Source organism: Gallinula chloropus, assembly GCF_964237585.1.
Source record: "Gallinula chloropus genome assembly, contig: HAP1_SCAFFOLD_390, whole genome shotgun sequence".
Classification (NCBI taxonomy): domain Eukaryota; kingdom Metazoa; phylum Chordata; class Aves; order Gruiformes; family Rallidae; genus Gallinula; species Gallinula chloropus.
The window spans coordinates 44,534-64,949 of NW_028168761.1; the positions used below are offsets into that span (position 1 = coordinate 44,534).

At 65.5% G+C, this 20,416-nt stretch overlaps 1 protein-coding gene across 1 annotated transcript; it reads left to right on the plus strand.

The window, feature by feature from the left end:
• Positions 1–580: 580 nt before the first annotated feature.
• Positions 581–19,335, plus strand: LOC311204190 (helicase SRCAP-like; the record flags this gene model as incomplete). Its single annotated transcript, XM_084280651.1, has 6 exons — positions 581–708; positions 855–1,024; positions 8,601–8,793; positions 13,881–14,017; positions 16,736–16,922; positions 19,166–19,335. Coding segments are annotated over exons 1-6 (953 nt in total), but the record flags the coding sequence as incomplete, so codon positions are not given.
• Between the last annotated feature and the right edge of the window lie 1,081 nt (positions 19,336–20,416).

Here is a 20,416-nt window from a genome sequence, read left to right on the forward strand (position 1 = left end):
CCCCCAACCCAAAACTAAGCCCCCCACCCTGATACCACCCCCCACCCCAAACCCAACTCCCCCAACCCAATCCCACCCCCCACCCTAACCCCAAACCCACCCCCCCCCCCCCAAAGCCAACCCCCCACCCCAAAGCCACCCCGGACCCTGCCACCCCCCCACTCCAAACCCAACCCCCCACCCAGATACCACCCCCCCACCCTAATTCCACCCCAAACCCCACCCCCCCACCCTGATACCACCCCCCACCCCAAACCCCAACCCCTCACCCCAAACCCCAACCCCCCCACCCCGATGCCACCCCCCCACCCCAAAACCAGCCCCCCCACCCCAAAACCACCCCCCCCACCCCGATACCACCCTCCCACCCTAAAGCCACCCCCCCACCCCACAACCAACCCCCCCACCCCAAAACTAAGCCCCCCACCCTGATGCCACCCCCCCACCCCAAAACCCAACCCCCCACCCCAACCCCACCCCCCCCACCCTGATACCACCCCCCCACCCCAAAACCCAACCCCCCACCCCAACCCCACCCCCCCCACCCTGATGCCACCCCCCCTCCCCGCAGGCAGCTGGGGCCCCCACCTCATCATCGTCCCCACCAGCGTGATGCTGAACTGGGAGATGGAGCTGAAGCGCTGGTGTCCCAGTTTCAAGATCCTCACCTACTACGGGGCCCAGAAGGAGCGACGCCTCAAGAGACAGGTGACCCCCCCCCCCCTCAAAAAACCCACCCATGGGTGCTGCCTGGTGGCTTGAGGTGGGGGGGGGTCTCCCAAAAGGTTGTTTACTCACTGTTTTTTGGGGGGGTTGGTGGTCTGGGGGGGGTTGGGATTTGTTTGCTCACCCAGGGGTGGACCAAACCCAACGCCTTCCACGTGTGCATCACGTCCTACAAGCTGGTGCTGCAGGACCACCAGGCCTTCAGGAGGAAGAACTGGAAGTACCTCATCCTGGATGAGGCTCAGAACATCAAGAACTTCAAGTCCCAACGTTGGCAGTCGCTGCTCAACTTCAACAGGTCCTTGGGGCAGCACCCAGGGGGGATTTGGGGGCACCCAGGGGGGATTTGGGGGCACCCAGGGGGGATTTGGGGGCACCACGTGGGGATCTGGGGGCACTATGTGGGGATATGGGGTGAGTGAGGTGGGATGGGGGGCAACCAAGGGTGGTAGTTGCTGCTCAACTTCAACAGGTCCTTGGGGAGGGGGGTAGGAAGGGGTGGGGGGAGCACCCATGGGGGAGCTGGGGGCACCCAGGGGGGATTTGGGGGCACCCAGGGGGGATATCGGGGCACCACGTGGGGATTTGGGGTGAGCCAGGTGGGATGGGGGACAACCAAGGGGCTGGTGGGCACCTCAAGGGGCTGGTGGGCACCCCAAGGGTGGTAGTCACTGCTCAACTTCAACAGGTCCTCGGAGCAGCACCCAGGGGGGATTTGGGGGCACCCCAGGGGGATTTGGGGGCACCCCGTGGGGATCTGGGGTCACCATATGGGGATTTGGGGTGAGCCAGGTGGGATGGGGGGCAACCAAGATGAGTTGGGGGCAACCAAGGGGCTGGTGGACACCTTGGGGTGGTGATGGACACCCCAAGGGGCTGGTGGGCACCCCATGGGTGGCAGTCGCTGCTCAACTTCAACAGGTCCTTGGGGCAGCACCCAGGGGGGATTTGGGGCACCCAGGGGGGATTTGGGGGCACCATGTGGGGATATGGGGTGAGTGAGGTGGGATGGGGGGCAACCAAGATGGGTTAGGGACAACCAAGGGGCTGGTGGACACCCCAAGGGGCTGGTGGGCACCTTGGGGTCCTGGTAGACATCCCATGGGGCTGGTGGGCAACCAAGATGGGTTGGGGGGCAACCAACATGGGTTGAGGGACAACTAAGGGGCTGGTGGGCACCTTGGGGTGGTGATGGACACCCCATGGGGCTGGTGATGGACACCCCATGCGGCTGGTGGGCACCCCAACGCTGGCAGTTGCTGCTCAACTTCAACAGGTCCTTGGGGCAGCACCCAGGGGGGATTTGGGGGCACCCAGGGGGGATATCGGGGCACCACGTGGGGATTTGGGGTGAGCGAGGTGGGATGGGGGGCAACCAAGATGAGTTGGGGGCAACTAAGGGGCTGGTGGGCACCTTGGGGTGGTGATGGACACCTCAAGGGGTTGGTGATGGACACCCCAAGGGGCTGGTGGGCACCCCAATGCTGGCAGTTGCTGCTCAACTTCAACAGGTCTTCAGGGCAGCACCCAGGGGGGATTTGGGGGCACCCAGGGGGGATTTGGGGGCACCCAGGGGGGATTTGGGGGCACTATGTGGGGATATCGGGGCACCATGTGGGGATTTGGGGTGAGTGAGGTGGGATGGGGGGCAACCAAGGGTGGTAGTCGCTGGTCAACTTCAACAGGTCCTTGGGGAGAGGGGTAGGAAGGGGTGGGGGGAGCACCCATGGGGGAGCTGGGGGCACCCAGGGGGGATTTGGGGGCACCCAGGGGGGATATCGGGGCACCACGTGGGGATTTGGGGTGAGCCAGGTGGGATGGGGGACAACCAAGGGGCTGGTGGGCACCTCAAGGGGCTGGTGGGCACCCCAAGGGTGGTAGTCGCTGCTCAACTTCAACAGGTCCTTGGGGCAGCACCCAGGGGGGATCTGGGAGCACCCAGGGGGATTTGGGGGCACCCCAGAGGGATTTGGGGGCACCACGTGGGGATTTGGGGGCACCACGTGGGGATATGGGGTGAATGAGGTGGGATGGGGGGCAACCAAGATGGGTTAGGGGCAACCAAGGGGCTGGTGGACACCCCAAGGGGTTGGTGGTGGACACCCCAAGGGGCTGGTGGGCACCCCATGGGTGGCAGTCGCTGCTCAACTTCAACAGGTCCTCGGGGCAGCACCCAGGGGGGATTTGGGGCACCCAGGGGGGATTTGGGGGCACCATGTGGGGATATGGGGTGAGTGAGGTGGGATGGGGGGCAACCAAGATGAGTTGGGGGCAACCAAGGGGCTGGTGGACACCCCATGGGGCTGGTGGGCACCTTGGGGTGCTGGTAGACATTCCATGGGGCTGGTGGGCAACTAAGATGGGTTGGGGGGCAACCAACATGGGTTGAGGGACAACTAAGGGGCTGGTGGGCACCTTGGGGTGGTGATGGACACCCCATGGGGCTGGTGATGGACACCCCATGCGGCTGGTGGGCACCCCAACGCTGGCAGTTGCTGCTCAACTTCAACAGGTCCTTGGGGCAGCACCCAGGGGGGATTTGGGGGCACCCAGGGGGGATATCGGGGCACCATGTGGGGATTTGGGGTGAGCGAGGTGGGATGGGGGGCAACCAAGATGAGTTGGGGGCAACTAAGGGGCTGGTGGGCACCTTGGGGTGGTGATGGACACCTCAAGGGGTTGGTGATGGACACCCCAAGGGGCTGGTGGGCACCCCAATGCTGGCAGTTGCTGCTCAACTTCAACAGGTCTTCAGGGCAGCACCCAGGAGGGATTTGGGGGCACCCAGGGGGGATTTGGGGGCACCCAGGGGGGATTTGGGGGCACCATGTGGGGATATCGGGGCACCATGTGGGGATTTGGGGTGAGTGAGGTGGGATGGGGGGCAACCAAGGGTGGTAGTTGCTGCTCAACTTCAACAGGTCCTTGGGGAGGGGGGTAGGAAGGGGTGGGGGGAGCACCCATGGGGGAGCTGGGGGCACCCAGGGGGGATTTGGGGGCACCCAGGGGGGATATCGGGGCACCACGTGGGGATTTGGGGTGAGCCAGGTGGGATGGGGGACAACCAAGGGGCTGGTGGGCACCTCAAGGGGCTGGTGGGCACCCCAACGCTGGCAGTCGCTGCTCAACTTCAACAGGTCCTCGGAGCAGCACCCAGGGGGGATTTGGGGGCACCCAGGGGGGATTTGGGGGCACCCAGGGGGGATATCGGGGCACCACGTGGGGATCTGGGGGCACCACGTGGGGATTTGGGGTGAGCCAGGTGGGATGGGGGGCAACCAAGATGAGTTGGGGGGCAACCAAGGGGCTGGTGGGCACCCCAAGGGGTTGGTGGTGGACACCCCAAGGGGCTGGTGGGCACCCCAACGCTGGCAGTCGCTGCTCAACTTCAACAGGTCCTTGGGGCAGCACCCAGGGGGGATTTGGGGGCACCCCAGGGGGATTTGGGGGCACCCAGGGGGGATTTGGGGGCACCACGTGGGGATATGGGGTGAATGAGGTGGGATGGGGGGCAACCAAGGGTGGTAGTCGCTGCTCAACTTCAACAGGTCCTTGGGGAGGGGGGTAGGAAGGGGTGGGGGGAGCACCCATGGGGGAGCTGGGGGCACCCAGGGGGGATTTGGGGGCACCCAGGGGGGATATCGGGGCACCACGTGGGGATTTGGGGTGAGCCAGGTGGGATGGGGGACAACCAAGGGGCTGGTGGGCACCTCAAGGGGCTGGTGGGCACCCCAAGGGTGGTAGTCACTGCTCAACTTCAACAGGTCCTTGGGGCAGCACCCAGGGGGGATTTGGGGGCACCCCAGGGGGATTTGGGAGCACCCAGGGGGGATATCGGGGCACCACGTGGGGATCTGGGGGCACCACGTGGGGATTTGGGGTGAGCCAGGTGGGATGGGGGGCAACCAAGATGAGTTGGGGGCAACCAAGGGGCTGGTGGGCACCCCAAGGGGTTGGTGGTGGACACCCCAAGGGGCTGGTGGGCACCCCAACGCTGGCAGTCGCTGCTCAACTTCAACAGGTCCTTGGGGCAGCACCCCGGGGGGATCTGGGGGCACCCAGGGGGGAGCTGGGGGCACCCTGGAGGGATTTGGGGGCACCACGTGGGGATTCGGGGTGAGCGAGGTGGGATGGGGGGCAACCAAGATGAGTTGGGGGCAACTAAGGGGCTGGTGGGCACCTTGGGGTGGTGGTGGACACCCCAAAGGGCTGGTGGGCACCCCAACGCTGGCAGTCGCTGCTCAACTTCAACAGGTTCTCAGGGCAGCACCCAGGGGGGATTTGGGGGCACCCAGGGGGGATCTGGGGGCACCCCGGGGGGATTTGGGGGCACCACGTGGGGATTTGGGGCACCATGTGGGGATTTGGGGTGAGTGAGGTGGGATGGGGGGCAACCAAGGGTGGTAGTCGCTGCTCAACTTCAACAGGTCCTTGGGGAGGGGGGTAGGAAGGGGTGGGGGGAGCACCCATGGGGGAGCTGGGGGCACCCAGGGGGGATTTGGGGGCACCCAGGGGGGATATCGGGGCACCACGTGGGGATTTGGGGTGAGCCAGGTGGGATGGGGGACAACCAAGGGGCTGGTGGGCACCTCAAGGGGCTGGTGGGCACCCCAACGCTGGCAGTTGCTGCTCAACTTCAACAGGTCCTTGGGGCAGCACCCAGGGGGGATATGGGGGCACCCAGGGGGATTTGGGGGCACCCAGGGGGGATTTGGGGGCACCATGTGGGGATCTGGGGTGAGTGAGGTGGGATGGGGGGCAACCAAGGGTGGTAGTCGCTGGTCAACTTCAACAGGTCCTTGGGGCAGCACCCAGGGGGGATTTGGGGCACGCAGAGGGGAGCTGGGCGCACCCAGGGGGGATCTAGGGGCACCCAGGGGGGATCTGGGGGCACCACGTGGGGATCTGGGGTGAATGAGGTGGGATGGGGGACAACCAAGATGAGTTGGGGGCAACCAAGGGGCTGGTGGACACCCCAAGGGGTTGGTGGTGGACACCCCAAAGGGCTGGTGAGCACCCCAACGCTGGCAGTCGCTGCTCAACTTCAACAGGTCCTTGGGGCAGCACCCAGGGGGGATTTGAGGCACCCAGGGGGGATTTGGGGGCACCACATGGGGATTTGGGGGCACCACGTGGGGATCTGGGGGCACCACGTGGGGATATGGGGGCACCATGTGGGGATTTGGGGTGAGTGAGGTGGGATGGGGGGCAACCAAGATGGGTTGGGGGCAACCAAGGGGCTGGTGGGCACCCCAAGGGTGGCAGTCGCTGCTCAACTTCTACAGGTCCTCGGGGCAGCACCCAGGGGGGATCTGGGAGCACCCAGGGGGGATTTGGGAGCACCCAGGGGGGATATCGGGGCACCACGTGGGGATCTGGGGGCACCACGTGGGGATTTAGGGTGAGCCAGGTGGGATGGGGGGCAACCAAGATGAGTTGGGGGCAACCAAGGGGCTGGTGGGCACCTTGGGGTGGTGATGGACACCCCAAGGGGCTGGTGGGCACCCCAACGCTGGCAGTCGCTGCTCAACTTCAACAGGTCCTTGGGGCAGCACCCAGGGGGGATCTGGGGGCACCCAAGGGGGATCTGGGGGCACCCAGGGGGGATTTGGGGGCACCACGTGGGGATCTGGGGGCACCACGTGGGGATTTGGGGTGAGCCAGGTGGGATGGGGGGCAACCAAGATGAGTTGGGGGCAACCAAGGGGCTGGTGGACACCCCAAGGGGTTGGTGGTGGACACCCCAAGGGGCTGGTGGGCACCCCATGGGTGGCAGTCGCTGCTCAACTTCAACAGGTCCTCGGGGCAGCACCCAGGGGGGATTTGGGGCACCCAGGGGGGATTTGGGGACACCATGTGGGGATCTGGGGTGAGTGAGGTGGGATGGGGGGCAACCAAGATGGGTTAGGGACAACCAAGGGGCTGGTGGGCACCCCAAGGGGCTGGTGGGCACCTTGGGGTCCTGGTAGACATCCCATGGGGCTGGTGGGCAACCAAGATGGGTTGGGGGGCAACCAACATGGGTTGAGGGACAACCAAGGGGATGGTGGGCACCTTGGGGTGGTGCTGGACACCCCAAAGGGCTGGTGGGCACCCCAACGCTGGCAGTCGCTGCTCAACTTCAACAGGTTCTCAGGGCAGCACCCAGGGGGGATTTGGGGCACCCAGGGGGATTTGGGGCACCCTGGGGGGATTTGGGGGCACTATGTGGGGATATCGGGGCACCATGTGGGGATTTGGGGTGAGTGAGGTGGGATGGGGGGCAACCAAGTGGGTGGTAGTCGCTGGTCAACTTCAACAGGTCCTTGGGGCAGCACCCAGGGGGGATTTGGGGGCACCCAGGGGGGAGCTGGGGGCACCCTGGGGGGATTTGGGGGCACCACGTGGGGATTCGGGGTGAGTGAGGTGGGATGGGGGGCAACCAAGATGAGTTGGGGGCAACCAAGGGGCTGGTGGGCACCTTGGGGTGGTGGTGGACACCCCAAGGGGCTGGTGGGCACCCCAACGCTGGCAGTCGCTGCTCAACTTCAACAGGTCCTCGGGGCAGCACCCAGGGGGGATCTGGGAGCACCCAGGGGGGAGCTGGGGGCACCCCGTGGGGATCTGGGGGCACCACATGGGGATTTAGGGTGAGCCAGGTGGGATGGGGGGCAACCAAGATGAGTTGGGGGCAACCAAGGGGCTGGTGGGCACCCCAAGGTGCTGGTGATGGACACCCCAAGGGGCTGGTGGGCACCCCATGGGTGGCAGTCGCTGCTCAACTTCAACAGGTCCTTGGGGGAGCACCCAGGGGGGATTTGGGGGCACCCAGGGGGGAGCTGGGGGCACCACGTGGGGATATCGGGGCACCACATGGGGATCTGGGGTGGGCCAGGTGGGATGGGGGGCAACCAAGTGGGTGGTGGGCACCCCAAGGGGCTGGTGGGCACCCAGCTATGGACTCCCCCACCCCGTGTCACCCATGGGTGCCCATCCTGACCCCCCTCCCCTACTCTCCAAGGGTCCCCTGGCCAATCAGGACCACCCTTAGGTGCTCCTCAAAGACCTGGAGATGCTCTAAACCTCCCGAATCCCACCCCAAACCCCTCTCTACACCCATGTGTGACCAGTTATGGGTCCCCCCACCCCATATCACCCATGGGTGCCCATCCTGACCCCCATCCCCTACTCTCCAAGGGTCCCCTGGCCAATCAGGACCATTCGTAGATGCTCCTCAAAGACCTGGAGATGCTCTAAACCTCCCGAATCCCACCCTAAATCCCCTCCCAACACCCATGTGTGACCAGTTATGGGTCCCCCCACCCCATGTCACCCATGGGTGCCAATCCAGACCCCCTCCCCACTTCTCTATGAGTCCCCTGTCCAATCAGAACCACCCTTAGGTGTTCCTCAAAGACCTGTAGATGCTCCAAACCTCCCGAATCCCACCCCAAACCCCCTCCCAACACCCATGTGTGACCAGTTATGGGTCCCCCCACCCCATGTCACCCATGGGTGCCCATCCTGACCCCCCACCTCACCTCCCCACGGGCTCTTTGGTTACTCAAGACCACCCATAGATGCTCCTCAAAGACCTGGAGATGCTCCAAACCTCCCGAATCCCACCCCAAACCCCCTCCCAACACCCATGTGTGACCAGCTATGGGTCCCCCCACCCCATGTCACCCATGGGTGCCCATCCTGACCCCCTCCCCATGGGCCCTCTGGCTACTCAAGACCACCCATAGATGCTCCTCAAAGACCTGGAGATGCTCTAAACCTCCCAAATCCCACCCCAAACCCTTCTCTACACCCATGTGTGACCAGTTATGGGTCCCCCCACCCCACGTCACCCATGGGTGCCCATCCTGACCCCCCCTCCTGCCCTCCCCCAGCCACCGGCGGCTGCTGCTGACGGGGACGCCGCTGCAGAACAGCCTGATGGAGCTCTGGTCCCTCATGCACTTCCTGATGCCCCGAGTCTTCCAGTCGCACCGGGAGTTCAAGGAGTGGTTCTCCAACCCCCTCACCGGCATGATCGAGGGCAGCCAGGAGTACAACGACAGCCTGGTCAAGCGCCTGCACAAGGTTTGGGTGGGGGGCACCCATGGGTGGGGGGGGGGACCCATGGGTGGGGGGTACGCATGGGTAGGGGGCAGCTGTAAGTGGAGTGGAGGAACTTGGTTGGGTGGGTCCAGGTGGGGATGGGGAGGGGGTTGGATGGGTGGATTGTGGTTGAGGGGGTTGAGCCTTGTTTTTGGGGTGGGGGGCACCCATGGGTGGGGGGAGGACCCATGGGTGGGGGGCACCTATGGGTAGGCGGCACCCATTGGGGAGGGGGTGAGATCTGGGGTGGAGGAACCTGGTTGGATGGGTCAAGGTGGGGATGGGGGTGGGTGGTTCTGGGGTGGGATGGGTTGGGAGGGGGTGGGGGGAGTGATGGGTGACCCCTAATTTGGGTGGGGGGCACCCATGGGTGGGGGGGGAACCCGTGGGTGGGGGGCACCTGTTGGGGAGGGAGTGAGATCTGGGGTGGAAGAACCTGGTTGGATGGGTCAAGGTGGGGATGGGGGTGGGTGGTTCTGGGGTGGGATGGGTTGGGAGGGGGTGGGGGGAGTGATGGGTGACCCCTGGTTTGGGTGGGGGGCACCCATGGGTGGGGGGGAACCCGTGGGTGGGGGGCACCTGTTGGGGAGGGAGTGAGATCTGGGGTGGAGGAAGCTGGTTGGATGGGTCAAGGTGGGGATGGGGGTGGGTGGTTCTGGGGTGGGATGGGTTGGGAGGGGGTGGGGGGAGTGATGGGTGACCCCTAATTTGGGTGGGGGGCACCCATGGGTGGGGGGGGACCCATGGGTGGGGGGTACGCATGGGTAGGGGGCAGCTGTAAGTGGAGTGGAGGAACTTGGTTGGGTGGGTCAAGGTGGGGAGGGGGTTGGATGGGTGGATCGTGGTTCAGGGGGCTGGGGCTGGGGGTGTTGAGCCTTGTTTTGGGGTGGGGGGCACCCATGGGTGGGGGGGGAACCCATGGGTGGGGGGTACGCATGGGTAGGGGGCTGCTGTAAGTGGAGTGGAGGAACTTGGTTGGGTGGGTCAGGGTGGGGATGGGGGTGGGTGGTTCTGGGGTGGGATGGGTTGGGAGGGGGTGGGGGGAGTGATGGGTGACCCCTAGTTTGGGTGGGGGGCACCCATAGGTGGGGGTGGTGAGGGTCTTGATTGGGGTGAGGACTCAGTTGGGGTGGAGGAACCTGGTTGGATGGGTCAAGGTGGGGATGGGGGTGGGGTTGGATGGGTTGGGAGGGGGTGGGGGGAGTGAGGGGTGACCCCTGGTTTGGGTGGGGGGCACCCATGGGTGCGGGGCACCCATGGGTAGGGGTGGTGAGGGTCTTGGTTGGGGTGAGGAGTCAGTTGGGGTGAGGGAACCTGGTTGGGTGGGTCAAGGTGGCGATGGGGGGGTGGGTGGTCCTGGGGCTGGATGGGTTGGGTGGTGACCCCTCTTTTGGGGTAGGGGCTGCACCCATAGGTGGGGGGGGCACTCATGGGTGGGGGGCACCCATAGGGGGAGGGGGGAAGGGTCTTGGTTGGGGTGAGGACTCAGTTGGGGTGGAAGAACCTGGTTGAATGGGTTGGGAGGGGGTGGGGGGAGTGATGGGTGACCCCTGATTTGGGTGGGGGGCACCCATGGGGGGGGGGCACCTATGGGTGGGGGGCACCCATGGGTGGACTGGAGGAACCTGGTGGGGATGGCTCAAGGTGGGGATGGGGGGGTGGGTGGTCCTGGGGCTGGATGGGTTGGGTGGTGACCCCTCTTTTGGGGTAGGGGCTGCACCCATAGGTGGGGGGGGCACCCATGGGTGGGGGGCACCCATAGGGGGAGGGGGTGAGGGTCTTGGTTGGGGTGAGGACTCAGTTGGGGTGGGGGAACCTGGTTGGATGGGTTGGGAGGGGATGGGGGGAGTGATGGGTGACCCCTAATTTGGGGGGGGGGCACCCATGGGTGGGGGGCACCTATGGGTGGGGGGCACCTCTGGGTGGAGTGGAAGAACCTGGTTGGATGGCTCAAGGTGGTGATGGGGGGGTGGGTGGTTTTGGGGCTGGATGGGTTGGGTGGTGACCCCTCTTTTGGGGTAGGGGGCTGCACCCATAGGTGGGGGGGGCACCCATAGGGGGAGGGGGGGAGGGTCTTGGTTGGGGTGAGGACTCAGTTGGGGTGGAAGAACCTGGTTGAATGGGTTGGGAGGGGGTGGGGGGAGTGATGGGTGACCCCTGATTTGGGTGGGGGGCACCCATGGGGGGGGGGCACCTATGGGTGGGGGGCACCCATGGGTGGGGGGCACCTATGGGTGGGGGGCACCCATGGGTGGACTGGAGGAACCTGGTGGGGATGGCTCAAGGTGGTGATGGGGGGGTGGGTGGTCCTGGGGCTGGATGGGTTGGGTGGTGACCCCTCTTTTGGGGTAGGGGCTGCACCCATAGGTGGGGGGGGCACCCATGGGTGGGGGGCACCCATAGGGGGAGGGGGGGGAGAGTCTTGGTTGGGGTGAGGAGTCAGATGGGATGGAGGAACTTGGTTGGGTCAAGGTGGGGATGGGGTTGGATGGGTTGGGATGGGGGTGGGGGGAGTGAGGGGTGACCCCTAATTTGGGTGGGGGGCACCCATGGGTGGGGGGGCACCTATGGGTGGGGGGCACCTCTTGGTGGAGTGGAAGAACCTGGTTGGATGGCTCAAGGTGGGGATGGGGGGGTGGGTGGTTCTGGGGCTGGATGGGTTGGGTGGTGACCCCTATTTTGGGGTAGGGGGCTGCACCCATAGGTGGGGGGGGCACCCATGGGTGGGGAGCACCCATAGGGGGAGGGGGGGAGGATGTTGGTTCGGGTGAGGACTCAGTTGGGGTGGGGGAACCTGGTTGAATGGGTTGGGAGGGGATGGGGGGAGTGATGGGTGACCCCTAATTTGGGGGGGGGGCACCCATGGGTGGGGGGGCACCTATGGGTGGGGGGCACCCATGGGTGGGGGGCACCTATGGGTGGGGGGCACCCATGGGTGGACTGGAGGAACCTGGTTGGATGGCTCAAGGTGGTGATGGGGGGGTGGGTGGTTTTGGGGCTGGATGGGTTGGGTGGTGACCCCTCTTTTGGGGTAGGGGCTGCACCCATAGGTGGGGGGGGCACCCATGGGTGGGGGGCACCCATAGGGGGAGGGGGGGAGAGTCTTGGTTGGGGTGAGGAGTCAGATGGGATGGAGGAACTTGGTTGGGTCAAGGTGGGGATGGGGTTGGATGGGTTGGGATGGGGGTGGGGGGAGTGAGGGGTGACCCCTAGTTTGGGTGGGGGGCACCCATGGGTTGGGGGCACCCATAGGGGGAGGAGGGGAGGGTGTTGGTTGGGGTGAGGAGTCAGTTGGGGTGGAGGAACTTGGTTGGGTGGGTCAAGGTGGCGATGGGGGGGTGGGTGGTTCTGGGGCTGGATGGGTTGGGTGGTGACCCCTCTTTTGGGGAAGGGGCTGCACCCATAGGTAGGGGGGGCACCCATGGGTGGGGGGCACCCATAGGGGGAGGGGGTGAGGGTCTTGGTTGGGGTGAGGAGTCAGTTGGGGTGGAGGAACCTGGTTGAATGGGTTGGGAGGGGGTGGGGGGAGTGATGGGTGACCCCTGATTTGGGTGGGGGGCACCCATGGGTGGGGGACACCTATGGGTGGGGGGCACCCATGGGTGGACTGGAGAAACCTGATGGGGATGGCTCAGGGTGGTGATGGGGGGGTGGGTGGTCCTGGGGCTGGATGGGTTGGGTGGTCACACCTCTTTTGGGGTAGGGGGGTGCACCCATAGGTGGGGGGGGCACCCATGGGTGGGGGGCACCCATAGGGGGTGGGGGGGAGAGTCTTGGTTGGGGTGAGGACTCAGTTGGGGTGGGGGAACCTGGTTGGATGGGTTGGGAGGGGATGGGGGGAGTGAGGGGTGACCCCTAGTTTGGGTGGGGGGTACCCATGGGTGGGGGGCACCTATGGGTGGGGGGCACCTCTGGGTGGACTGGAGGCACCTGGTGGGGATGGCTCAAGGTGGGGATGGGGGGGTGGGTGGTCCTGGGGCTGGATGGGTTGGGTGTTGACCCCTCTTTTGGGGTAGGGGGGTGCACCCATAGGTGGGGGGGGCACCCATGGGTGGGGGGCACCCATAGGGGGAGGGAGGGAGGGTCTTGGTTGGGGTGAGGAGTCAGTTGGGGTGGAAGAACCTGGTTGAATGGGTTGGGAGGGGGTGGGGGGAGTGATGGGTGACCCCTGATTTGGGTGGGGGGCACCCATGGGTGGGGGGCACCTATGGGTGGGGGGGGCACCCATGGGTGGGGGGCACCCATGGGTGGAGCGGAGGAGCCTGGTGGGGATGGCTCAAGGTGGGGATGGGGGGGTGGGTGGTCCTGGGGCTGGATGGGTTGGGTGGTCACCCCTCTTTTGGGGTAGGGGGCTGCACCCATAGGTGGGGGGGCACCCATAGGTGGGGGGGGCACCCATAGGGGAAGGGGGGGAGGGTCTTGGTTGGGGTGAGGACTCAGTTGGGGTGGGGGAGCCTGGTTGGATGGGTTGGGAGGGAGTGGGGGGAGTGAGGGGTGACCCCTAATTTGGGTGGGGGGCACCCATGGGTGGGGGGTACCCATGGGTGGGGGGCACCTATGGGTGGGGGGCACCCATGGGTGGAGCGGAGGAGCCTGGTGGGGATGGCTCAAGGTGGGGATGGGGGGGTGGGTGGTCCTGGGGCTGGATGGGTTGGGTGGTGACCCCTCTTTTGGGGTAGGGGCTGCACCCATAGGTGGGGGGGGCACCCATAGGTGGGGGGGGCACCCATAGGGGAAGGGGGGGAGGGTCTTGGTTGGGGTGAGGACTCAGTTGGGGTGGGTGGTTCTGGGGTGGGATGGGTTGGGAGGGGGTAGGGGGAGTGATGGGTGACCCCTAATTTGGGTGGGGGGCACCCATGGGTGGGGGGGGCACCCATAGGTGGTTGGGTGGGTGCACCCATGGGTGGGGGTGGGGCTTCCCCTTCATTTGGCCACCTTCTTAACAGCGACACCTCCTGAAAGTTCTATGGAGACACCCCCTCCCCCCTCCCCCCTTCCCCTCCCCCAAAAACCCATCCTGGCAGCTGATTGGCTGGTTCAATGGCCCCGCCCCCCCCCCCCCCCCCCAGGTGCTCCGCCCCTTCCTGCTCCGGCGCCTCAAGGTGGACGTGGAGAAACAGATGCCCAAGAAGTACGAGCACGTCCTCAGGTGCCGCCTCTCCAAGCGCCAGCGCTACCTCTACGATGACTTCATGGGCCAGGCCAGGTGAGGACCCGCCCCCCCTGCACCCCAACCACCCACCCAGCACCCCAAAACCCCGCCCCACCCCCTACAGCCCCCCAAAAACCCACCCCACCTCCTACACCCCTTTCGAAACCACATGGGGTGGGTGGGCGACCAAGGGGTTGGTGGGCACCTTGTGGTGGTGGTGGGGTCTATGATGACTTCATGGGCCAGGCCAGGTGAGGCCCCGCCCCCCCTGCACCCCAACCCCCCACCCAGCACCCCAAAACCCCGCCCCACCCCCTACAGCCCCCCCAAAACCCACCCGACCCCCTAGACCCCCTCAAGATCCCATGGGGTTGGTGGGGTGACCAAGGGGTTGGTGGGGTCTACGATGACTTCATGGGCCAGGCCAGGTGGGTCCCCGCCCCCCCTGCACCCCAACCCCCCACCCAGCACCCCAAAACCCCGCCCCACCCCCTACAGCCCCCCAAAAACCCACCCGATCCCCCCGAAACCACATGGGGTGGGTGGGATCCCCATGGAGAGGGTGAGCGCCTTGGGGTGGTGGTGGGGTCTATGATGACTTCATGGACCAGGCCAGGTGAGGACCCACCCCCCCTGCACCCCAACACCCCCCCCAGCACCCCAACACCCCACCCAGCACCCCAAAACCCCACCCCACCCCCTACAGCCCCCCAAAAACCCACCCAATCCCCCCGAAACCACATGGGGTGGGTGGATGACCAAGGGGTTGGTGGGGTCTACGATGACTTCATGGGCCAGGCCAAGTGAGGTCCTGCCCCCCCTGCACCCCAACACCCCACCCAGCACCCCAAAACCCCGCCCCACCCCCTACAGCCCCCCAAAAACCCACCCGATCCCCCCGAAACCACATGGGGTGGGTGGGCGACCAAGGGGTTGGTGGGCACCTTGGGGTGGTGGTGGGGTCTATGATGACTTCATGGGCCAGGCCAGGTGAGGACCCGCCCCCCCTGCACCCCAACACCCCCCCCAGGCACCCCAAAACCCCATCCCACCCCCTACAGCCCCCCAAAAACCCACCCGACCCCCTAGACCCCCTTAAGATCCCATGGGGTTGGTGGGGTGACCAAGGGGTTGGTGGGGTCTCCGATGACTTCGTGGGCCAGGCCAGGTGAGGCCCCGCCCCCCCTGCACCCCAACCCCCCACCCAGCACCCCAAAACCCCGCCCCACCCCCTACAGCCCCCCAAAAACCCACCCGATCCCCCCGAAACCACATGGGGTGGGTGGGCGACCAAGGGGTTGGTGGGCACCTTGGGGTGGTGGTGGGGTCTACGATGACTTCATGGGCCAGGCCAGGTGAGGACCCGCCCCCCCTGCACCCCAACACCCCACCCAGCACCCCAAAACCCCGCCCCACCCCCTACAGCCCCCCAAAAGCCACCCCACCTCCTACACCCCTTTCGAAACCACATGGGGTGGGTGGGAGACCAAGGGGTTGGTGGGCACCCCGTGGGGCTGGTGGGCAACCAGGGGGCTGGTGGGCACCTTGGGGTGCTGGTGGGCACCCCATGGGGCTGATGGGCAACCAAGGGGCTGGTGGGCACCCAAGATGGAATGGGGGCACCCAATGGGGCTGGTGGGCACCCCATGGGGCTGGTGGGCAACCAAGGGGCTGGTGGGCACCTCAGGGTGCTGGTGGGCACCCAAGATGGGATGGGGGCAACCAAGGGGCTGGTGGGCACCTCAGGGTGCTCATAGCCACTCAGATGGGTGGTGGGCACCTCGGGGTGCTGGTGGGCAACCAAGGGGCTGGTGGGCACCCCATGGGGCTGGTGGGCACCCAAGATGGGACGGGGGCAACCAAGGGGCTGGTGGGCACCTCAGGGTGCTCATAGCCACTCAGATGGGTGGTGGGCACCCCATGGGGTTGGTGGGCAACCAAGGGGCTGGTGGGCACCCAAGATGGAATGGGGGCACCCAATGGGGCTGGTGGGCACCCAATGGGGCTGGTGGGCACCCCATGGGGCTGGTGGGCACCCAAGATGGGACGGGGGCAACCAAGGGGCTGATGGGCACCCAAGATGGAATGGGGGGCAACCAAGAGGCTGGTGGACACCTTGGGGTGCTGGTGGGCACCCCATGGGGCTGGTGGGCAACCAGGGGGCTGGTGGGCTCCTTGGGGTGGTGGTGGGCACCCCATGGGGCTGGTGGGCACCCAAGATGGAATGGGGGGCAACCAAGAGGCTGGTGGACACCTCGGGGTGCTGGTGGGCACCCAAGATGGGATGGGGTGCAATCAAGAGGCTGGTGGGCACCTTGGGGTGCTGGTGGGCAACCAAGGGGCTGGGGTGGGCACCTTGGGGTGCTCATAGCTACTCAGGTGGGTGGTGGGCACCCCATGGGGCTGATGGACACCCATGGGGCAACCAAGTGGGTGGTGGGCAACCAAGGGGCTGGTGGGCACCCATGGGGCAACCAAGTGGGTGGTGGGCAACCAAGGCACTGGTGGGCACCCCATGGGGCTGGTGGACACCTCGGGGTGTTGGTAGGCACCCAAGATGGCATGGGGGCAACCAAGAGGCTGGTGGGCACCTTAGGGTGCTGCTGGGCACCCAATGGGGCTGGTGGGCAACCAAAGGGCGGGTGGGCACCCAAGATGGAATGGGGGCACCTCGGGGTGCTGGTGGTCACCTCGGGCTGGTGATGATGGTCCTCAAAGACTTCTTGAGGGTCATCACCACCCCCCCACCCATCCACCCACCCCCCCACCCAGCACCAAAGCCACCCTGGCCAGCGGGCACTTCATGAGCGTCATCAACGTGCTGATGCAGCTGCGCAAGGTCTGTAACCACCCCGACCTCTTCGAGCCCCGGCCCGTCCACTCGCCCTTCATCACCCCGGGCATCAGCTTCGTCACCGCCGCCATCGTCCTGCGCGCGCTCGACCACGAGCCCTTCAAGGTTGGACCTTCTCCTGGGGGTGGGGGACAGCCTGGACCTTCTTTTGGGGGTGGGTTGGAGCTTCTCTTGGGGGTGGTCTCCAGGTTGGACCTTCTCTTGGGGTTGGGGTCCTGGTTGGACCTTCTCTTGGGGTTGGGGTCCTGGTTGGACCTTGTTTTGGGGGTGGGGTGGGGGCCAGGTTGGACCTTGTTGGGGGTGGGTTGGACCTTATCTTGGGGTTGGGGTCCAGGTTGGACCTTGTTTTGGGGGTGGGTTGGACCTTCCCTTGGAGTAGGGTCCTGGTTGGACCTTCTCTGGGGGTTGGGGTCAAGGTTGGACCTTGTTTTGGGGTGGGGTCCAGGTTGGACCTTCTCTTGGGTGGTCTCAAGGTTGGACCTTGTTTTGGGGTCCAGGTTGGACCTTCTCTTGGGGGTAGGGTCAAGGTTGGATCTTGCTTTGGGATCCCTGTTGGACCTTCTCTTGGGGGTGGGGTCCTGGTTGGACCTTGTTTTGGGGGTGGGGGTCAGGTTGGACCTTGTTTTGGGGGTGGTCTCCAGGTTGGACCTTGTTTTGGGGTCCAGGTTGGACCTTCTCTTGGGGTTGGGGTCAGGTTGGACCTTGTTTTGGGGGTGGTCTCCAGGTTGGACCTTGTTTGGGGGTGGGTTGGAGCTTCTCTTGGGGTTGGGGTCCTGGTTGGACCTTGTTTTGGGGGTGGTCTCCAGGTTGGACCTTGTTTTGGGGTCCAGGTTGGACCTTCTCTTGGGGTTGGGGTCAGGTTGGACCTTGTTTTGGGGTTGGGGTCCAGGTTGGACCTTGTTTGGGGGTGGGTTGGAGCTTCTCTTGGGGTTGGGGTCCTGGTTGGACCTTGTTTTGGGGGTGGTCTCAAGGTTGGACCTTGTTTTGGGGTCCAGGTTGGAGCTTCTCTTGGGGTTGGGGTCAGGTTGGACCTTGTTTTGGGGGTGGTCTCCAGGTTGGACCTTGTTTGGGGGTGGGTTGGAGCTTCTCTTGGGGTGGGGTCCTGGTTTGACCTTCTCTTGGGGTGGGGTCCAGGTTAGACCTTGTTTTGGGGGTGGTCTCCAGGTTGGACCTTGTTTTGGGATCCCTGTTTGACCTTCTCTTGGGGGTGGGGTCCTGGTTGGACCTTCTCTTGGGTTTGGGGTCCAGGTTGGACCTTGTTTTGGGGGTGGTCTCAAGGTTGGACCTTGTTTTGGGGTCCAGGTTGGACCTTCTCTTGGGGTTGGGGTCCTGGTTGGACCTTGTTTTGGGGGTGGTCTCCAGGTTGGACCTTGTTTGGGGGTGGGTTGGACCTTGTTTTGGGGTTGGGGTCCAGGTTGGACCTTGTTTTGGGGGTGGGTTGGACCTTCCCTTGGGGTAGGGTCCTGGTTGGACCTTCTCTGGGGGTTGGGGTCCTGGTTGGACCTTGTTTTGGGGGTGGTCTCAAGGTTGGACCTTGTTTTGGGGTCCAGGTTGGACCTTCTCCTGGGGGTGGGGGACAGTCTGGGCCTTCTTTTGGGGGTGGTCTCCAGGTTGGACCTTCTCTTGGGGTTGGGGTCCTGGTTGGACCTTGTTTTGGGGTGATCTCAAGGTTGGACCTTGTTTTGGGGGTGGGGTCCAGGTTGGACCTTGTTTTGGGGGTGGTCTCAAGGTTGGACCTTCTCTTGGGGGTGGTGGCATCATTGGGGTGGTGATGACGTCATCAGGCCACCACGATGGAGGTTTTGGAGGTGAGGGGACCTCAGAGGTGGCCCCAGGGTGGCACCTTGGGGACAGTTGAAGGGGTTGAGGTGGGTGGCCAAGCTCTTGACTTGAAGGTTCTCCAGTTGGCTGCCGCGATGACATCATCGGGCGCCGTGATGACGTCATTGGGTGCCGTGATGACGTCATCAGGGCCACCACGAAGACGCGGGGACCTCAGAGGTCGCCCCAGGGTGGCACCTTGGGGACAGTTGGAGGGGTTGAGGTGTTGACCAGGGAGGTTCTCCGGTTGGGTGACGCTGTCGGGCACCACGGTGACGTCATCAGGCGCCACGATGATGTCATCAGGCATCATGATGACGTCATCAGGGCCAGCACGAAGACGTGGGGACCTCAGAGGTGGCCCCAGGGTGGCACCTTGGGGACAGTTGGAGGGTTCAAGGTGTTGACCGGGGAGGTTCTCCGGTTGGGTGACGCCGCCGGGCGCCGCGGTGACGTCATGGGGCGCCGCGGTGACATCATCGGGCGCCGCGGTGACGTCACTTCCCCCCCCCCCCCTCCTCCCCCAGCACGTGGACATGGGGCTGTTCGACCTGGTGGCCCTGGAGGGCCGCGTGTCCCGTTACGCCGCCGACACCTTCCTGCCGCGCTGGCGGGTGACGCGGCGGCTGCTGGAGGACGTGGCGGCCGCCCCCGACCCGCCCCCCCGCCCCAAGCCCGTGCGCATGAAAGTCAACCGGTGAGGCGGGGGGGGGGCTTGGGGGGGCTTTGGGGGGGTCTTGGGGTCTCCTGGGGGGTCTTGGGGTCTCCCAAGGAGGTCTTGGGGTCTCCCAAGGGGGTCTCGGGGTGTCCTGGGGGTCTCAGGGTCTCCCAAGGGGGTCTTGGGGTGTCCTGGGGGGGGCTTGGGTGCTGGGGGTGGGTCTTGGAGTCTCCCAGGGGGGGTTTCAGGGTGCCCAGGGGGGTCTTGGGGTCTCCCACGGGGGTCTCGGGGTCTCCCAAGGGGGTCTTGGGGTCTCCTTGGGGGTCTTGGGTCTCCCAAGGGGATCTTGGGGTCTCCCAAGGGGGTCTTGGGGTCTCTCAAGGGGGTCTCGGGGTCTCCCAAGGGGGTCTTGGGGTCTCCCAGGGGGGTCTCGGGGTCTCCCAGTGGGGTCTCAGGGTCTCCCAAGGGGGTCTTGGGGTGTCCTGGGGGGGGCTTGGGTGCTGGGGGGGGGGTCTTGGGGTCTCCCAAGGGGGTCTTGGGGTCTCCCAGGGGGGTCTCGGGGTGTCCCAAGGGGGTCTTGGGGTCTCCATGGGGGTCTTGGGCTGTCCTGGGGGGTCTTGGGGTCTCCCAAGGGGGTCTTGGGGTGTCCTGGGGGGGGGCTTGGGGTGCTGGGAGGGGGTCTTGGGGTCTCCCAAGGGGGTCTCAGGGTCTCCCAGGGGGGTCTCGGGGTCTCCTGGGGGGTCTCAGGGTCTCCCAAGGACATCTTGGGGTCTCCCAGAGGGGTCTTGGTGTCTCCTGGGGGGGGGGTCTTGGGGTCTCCTTGTGGGTCTCAGGGTGTCCAGGGGGGTCTTGGGTGCTGGGGGTGGGTCTTGGAGTCTCCCAGGGGGGGTTTCAGGGTGCCCAGGGGGGTCTTGGGGTCTCCCAGGGGGGTCTTGGGGTCTCCCAAGGGGGTCTTGGGGTCTCCTTGGGGGTCTCAGGGTCTCCCAAGGGGGTCTCGGGGTCTCCCAGGGGGGTCTTGGGGTCTCCCAAGGGGGTCTTGGGGTCTCCTTGTGGGTCTCAGGGTGTCCAGGGGGGTCTTGGGGTCTCCTGGGGGTCTCAGGGTGCCCACGGGGGGGTCTGG